Source organism: Amblyraja radiata, unplaced genomic scaffold, assembly GCF_010909765.2.
Source record: "Amblyraja radiata isolate CabotCenter1 unplaced genomic scaffold, sAmbRad1.1.pri S47, whole genome shotgun sequence".
Lineage (NCBI taxonomy): Eukaryota > Metazoa > Chordata > Chondrichthyes > Rajiformes > Rajidae > Amblyraja > Amblyraja radiata.
The window spans coordinates 91557-97556 of NW_022630153.1; the positions used below are offsets into that span (position 1 = coordinate 91557).

The 6000-nt window shown below is 47.1% G+C and overlaps 1 protein-coding gene across 1 annotated transcript in view; it reads right to left on the reverse strand.

Moving 5' to 3' along the window:
* The window catches only part of LOC116969463 (arachidonate 5-lipoxygenase-like), a 29064-nt gene extending 24013 nt beyond the window's left edge, over window positions 1-5051 (reverse strand). Inside the window, 6 exon segments of the mRNA XM_033016356.1 lie at window positions 997-1083; window positions 2965-3168; window positions 3971-4111; window positions 4649-4756; window positions 4758-4823; window positions 5040-5051. Of these exon segments, the coding sequence (XP_032872247.1) occupies window positions 997-1083; window positions 2965-3168; window positions 3971-4111; window positions 4649-4756; window positions 4758-4823; window positions 5040-5051 (618 nt within the window).
* Window positions 5052-6000: the final 949 nt, after the last annotated feature.

Sequence of the window (6000 nt, forward strand, 5' to 3'; positions counted from 1 at the left end):
AGCAATCCAGGACTTATACCATCTCGCTGTCGCAAGAGAGCAACCAATATCATCAAAGACACCACCCACCCAGCACACAAACTGTTCACCCTCCTACCATCCGGCAAGCTCTACCGCAGCATGCGGAGCAAAACCACCAGATTCAAAAACAGCTTTTTCCCTCAGGCCATCAGACTACTCAACACACTCAAGAAAATTCCATGAACATTACACAAACAAAGACCAACTGACTGTCAAATTAACTTTAACTCGATGTCTGCAGTATGCTATTTGATCCGTGTCGGCTGTTAACGTAAATTCATTGCCACAGACTCGGAAGGCCATGTCATTTAGTATTTTTGAAGCGGTGATTGACGGATTCTTCATTGGTAAGGGTGTCAACGGTTACGGTGAGAGGCAGGAGAATGGGGTTGAGAGAGAAAGACAAAGACAGATCGGCCATTATAAAAGTGTGGGGGTAATTCATTCAACGGGCCAAACAGCCCAAATCTGCACCTACATCTGATGGTCTTATGTAGACCACACTCGTATCCCCTACCCCCCGGGCCCCACCTGCTCTCACGAGTCTTACCCCCTCTGTTTCCACATACATTCATTCCTCTAACTTTACAATGCGCAACTCCAATCCTCTTTGAAATTTCACACCTTCTGCCTTTTCATCTCTGTTCAACTATCTGCCAATTAATAAAAAACCCTCACCCAAGCTTTGTCCTGCCCTCTCCTCTCTTCCAACTCTCTCCCCTCAAACCACAATCAGTCTGAAGAAGGGTCACGACCCAAAACGTCACATCTCCATGTTCTCCGCAGATGCTGCTTGATCTCTGAGTTACTTCAGCACTTTGTGTCTTTTTATGTGGACCAGATTCTGTGCTTCCTTGTGTCAAAGGATTGTTTTGTGTCGTATCATTTGACAAGTCTCTGACTGAGAAATAAGGATTTATGAACAGCCAATATATCCTAAATACTTCAAATAAAAATATGGAATATCAGGCTCACCTGATCAAAGATGCCACCTTTGGAGATAAGGAGATCCCTCGCTGCAATATTGATGTGAAACGTATATTTCACATGCGGCATCAAAAGCTGAAATGTGAAAAGTTTGAAGTAACTTTGAGCAACTTTATGCAAGATAAAGATAAACTTCACCGTCAATTAAAGTGTTGAAGGGTGTGTGAAGCTCCTCGGATGTAGGTGGGAGGGGACTGGACAAGGGGTTGGGGAGGGGAGATAGGTTGGAATCAAGGAGATGAGCTCCGTGGGGGAAAGAGCAGGCAGAGACAATGCGTCTGCCAATGGCAGTCCTGCTTGTAGATTTTGGGGAGGAAATAGAAGTGGGCCTTGCGAGTCTGTGGAACAATGAGGTTGGTGGCTGTGGAGGGGAGATCGCCAGAGGCAATGAGATTGTCGATGTCTGGGAGATAACGGCTTGGTGTTGGGGCCATCTATGGGTCACGGTCAAGGGGTGGGTATATGGAGGTGTCTTAGATTTGGCGCCTGGCCTCAGCACTGTGGAGCTGTCCCTATCAATGTTACTCCAGAGATGCTGCCTGACCCGCTGAGTTACTCCAGCACTCTGTGAAACGTCACCAACCTAGGTTCCTCCAGAGATGCTGCCTAAAGGCACTGAGTTACTCCAGCACTTTGTGTCCTTCACCGCCAGTCAGTTAAGCTTCGCGTTGAGAGGGACGGACACAGGGGAGAAGTGCCGTCCCAAACCGGCCCCATTAAGTGAAGTGCTCCAGTGTGCACTCGCTGGGCCTGGGACGGAGGGAGCGAACACTCTGCCACTGGTGGAGACGTCACACAGACGTGTGCAAGAGTCGTTCTGATGAAGGATGAGGGGGGAGGGGTGGATTGTGAGGACATGTAGAGGGAGGGGGAATGGGGGAATAAGGGAGGGGAACATGGTGGAGGGTGCTTGCTTGATCCTTTACATTCTCCAGTTTGTAAGGAAGGTAAACACTCTCCCCCCCCCCCACACCAAGAGTTCTCATTGGAGAGATCAGAATATTTTCTTCCCCTTTGCTCCAGCCATTGTTCTTGAGTTTGACTTGATGATTTTCATGTTTTGTTTAAATCTGAACTGATTGGATCGCATACAAACCAAAGACTGTACCTCGATATATAACATTTGTAATTCTAGATGTTAATTTATTTATTAATAAATGTAAAAGTGCTGATGGATGTTTTTGTAAAATTGTGAAAGGCTTTATTTACTCAGCATCCTTTTCCCAAGGTGGAAATATCAAATCCTAGAGGGCAAAGCAAGAAGGCGAGAGGCCAATGTTGAAAGGAGTTGTGCGGGGCAGTGGGTGCCTGGGATGCGCTGCCAGGATGGTGATGCCGGCAGATACAAAAGTGTTTTTAAGAGACTTTTAGATATGCTCATAGAAGTGCAGGGAATGGAGGGATATGGATCATGTGCAGGCAGATAAGATTTTGTCTGGGCATCATGTTTGGCACAGACATTGTGGGTTTCAGGGCCTTTTCCTGCACTGGTCATTTAGATAGCCACATGTTCAGGCAGGGAATGGGGGGGGGGGGGGGGTGTATGGTGTATATGGACCTGGTACAGGCAAAGACTGGCATCATGGACAGCACAGATGTGTTGGGCTGAAGGGCCTGTTCATGTGCTCTGCTGTTCACTTAGACAGGCACACGGTCATGCAGGGAATGGGGGGGGGGGGATATGGACCTTGTGAGGGCAGAGGGCATTGACTAGATTGGCATCATGGTCGGCACAGATATGATGGGCTGAAGGGCCTGTGTCAGTGCTGCACGATCCACATTCAAATCTTCACTCTGGACTACAACTGCTGTAAACATTGGAAGAACATTGACCGTGGCTTGAGTGGAGAAGGTTAACTTCACCGTCATAGTGGGGCAAAGCCCATAGCTCTCTGTACCAACTGCTCCACAGCTCTGCTTTGTTCAGAAGGTCACTGCTAGTTGACCTGGGAGTACCTTGAATATCGGGTGTGCACTTGCCAGCCTGCGTAAAGTTGCGATGCCAAAGATTTCACCAAACAGGTGTGTCCTGAGCAAGTGTGAGACCAGCTGGTGAACCTGTACATCAGAGTTGCGGACCCACATCTTGGCCAGACTCCAATCCGGCTTGCTGTCGCTCGGGAGAAATATCGGGCACTCCGGCCCAGGGTGCTGGGTGTTCTGTTAATAACACAATTCACAGGTGACTCTTGCAGTAAACCCAAGCCAAGAAGAATGACATGAGTGTGACATGACAGCAGAGAGCAGAGGTGACAAAGCGGTAGAGATGCTGCCTGACAGCGCCAGAGACCCAAGTCTGTTTCCACGCTGTATCTCTAAACTAAACTAAACTAAACTAAACTAAACTAAACTAAACTGAACTAAACTGAGGACAGTGGCATGAGGAGGAATTTCTTTAGCCAGAGGGCACAGCCTCAGAATGAAAGGACGTACCTTTAGAACGGAGATGAGGAAAACATTAATTAGTCAATGGGTGGTGAATCTGTGAAATTCATTGCCACAGACAGCGTAGGCTTAAGGTGAGGGGGGAAAGATTTTATAGGAACCCGAGGGGTAACTTTTTTACACAAAGGATGAAAGGTGTATAGACCGAGTTGCCGAAGGTAGTTAAGGCAGGAACTATTGCAACGTTTAAGAAACATGTAGACAGGTGCATGAATAGGATAGATTTAGAGGGATATGGGCCAAACACAGGCAGGTAGGACTAGTGTAGATGGGGCATGTGGGTCGGTGTGAGCAAGTTGGGCCCAAGGACCTGTTTCCACATTGGATGACTCCATAGAGGCCTAGAATTGATCAATTCAGAGAAAGGCAGAAGAAGAAAGTCTCAGACATGCAAAGCCCAAAGAACTTCACCAGCAGAGGTGAGAGTGGTGTTACTTTGAGAATAGCCCTGGAGGAAGAGAGAGAAAACAGCTGAAGGATGCAGGAGCAGGGCTGGTGAGGATGGAAGAGACTGTACCTGGATGGCAATGGGGAGTAGATCGTTTATTGGATTCACGTACAGAAGACACATTGGTGCTCCAAGATATTTGTGGCCAGCTTCCGAATTGGCTTTAATTCCATCCAGAATCTCGTAGTCAACAAGGTATATATTCCCTTTCTGTAATGAGAACAGGACCAGACATGTGAAAATAACTGGTGGACTGTATCAGCAAGCAAGTTTCACATCCAACAGAAAGCCAGGATGGATGCAGTCTTGTTCCTAAAATGCTGCTGCTAAATGATCTTGTTAATGACTGCTGAGTTAATTAGTACTAGCACATTTCTTGATTAACTAGGGGTTGGATTGACTTAGATTGTTTTCTCTTGAACATCAGAGGTTGAGGGGAGATTTGATAGAAGTATATAAAATTATGAGAGGCATGACTTGGTCGTATGGATTCAGAACGGGTTTCTTCAGAGAGGACATTTATTCAGAGAAGGCATTTGGAGTATTGCGTGCAATTCTGGTCACCCCATTACCGGAAAGATGTGGAGGCTTTGGAGAGGGTGCAGAGGGGGTTCACTGGAATGTTGCCGGGATTAGAGTGTTTTAGGTGCAAGGGAGAGGTTGGATAGACGAGGATTGGTTTTCTCTGGAACGTCGGAGCTTGTACTCCAAGTACGCGCTGATGTTCGGAGCCATGTTGTGACTGACCTGGACTTCCTGCTGCAGACTGGTATTTGGCCCAAGAAAGGGGCCGACCATTTGCTCTGTAACGGGGAACTTTTCTGGAATCTCTTTACACTGTTTGATGAGTAATGGGGTTCGATCCGTTCAGGAACTGATAACCAAAGAACCTGTCTTCATGCCAATGCTTCCTCCACATAGTCTGAGGAAACAAAGCAGACACATGTTCATCTCATCCCACATTGGAAGAATGGACATTCGTTCTAGTATAGTTCACAGATACAGTATGGAAACATATCCTGCAGCCCACCGAGTCCACACCGACATTAATCACCTTCACACTAGTTCTATATTATCCCACTTTCTCTTCCATCCCCTACACACTCGGGACAATTGGCACAAAAGACAATTCACCTACAAACTCGCACATCACCATGAGTGTGGGTGGAAACCAGAACACCCAGAGAAACCCCTCAAGGTCACAAGGAGGACGTGCAAACTCCACACACACAGACAGCACCCGAGGTCTGTATCGAACCCAGGTCTCTGGCACTGTGATGTAGCAACTCTACCAGCTGCGCCACTGTGCCACACAACTTCATCAACGTAGGGTAGTAAGATTTCTTGTATTTTATAATTTAAAATAATTAAAAAATTATATGTTTCTATAAGATCCTCCTCATCCGTCTAAACTCCAGTGAACACAAGCCTAGTCTTTTCAATCTTTCCTCATATGACAGTCCCGCAATCCCAGGGATCAATCTTGTGAACCTACGCTGCACTGCCTCAATCACAAGGATGTCCTTCCTCAAATTAGGAGACCAAAACTGAACACAATACTCCATGGCGCAGTGTCCATCTCTCCCACTCAGCATATTCTCAGAGGCTACATGTCACTTCAGCAGATTGTCACTGGACATAAGTTCAAGAGGTGTCAGATGAGTCCCCTGTGAGGCTTTCTGCTCCACTGGCCCTTCCCCTCACCCAAGGGATGACTTGCCCCTCCAACACTTGTCAATCAGTAGCAGAGTTTCCAGCAGTGTTGAAGCAATGCCCAGCCTGGTTTGGTCCTTGTCCTCTTGGAAGCAGTGTTGGGCATTATAGAGAAGGCCATCACAGCCCTGCCCACTACCCACAGCCCCCTGCAGGAAGCTCCCTACACACAGTGGTTAGTGACAATGCGGGTGGTGGCAGTTCTTTACCAGAGACAGTGAAGCCTCGGGATGTTAAGTCCATAAGACCATAGGCATAGGAGCAGAATTTGGCCATTCGGCCCATTGAGTCTACTCCAACATTCAATCGTGCTGATCTAATGCTCCTGTATTTTCTCCATAACCTTTGACACCCTTACTATTCACAAACCTATTATTATCTGCTTT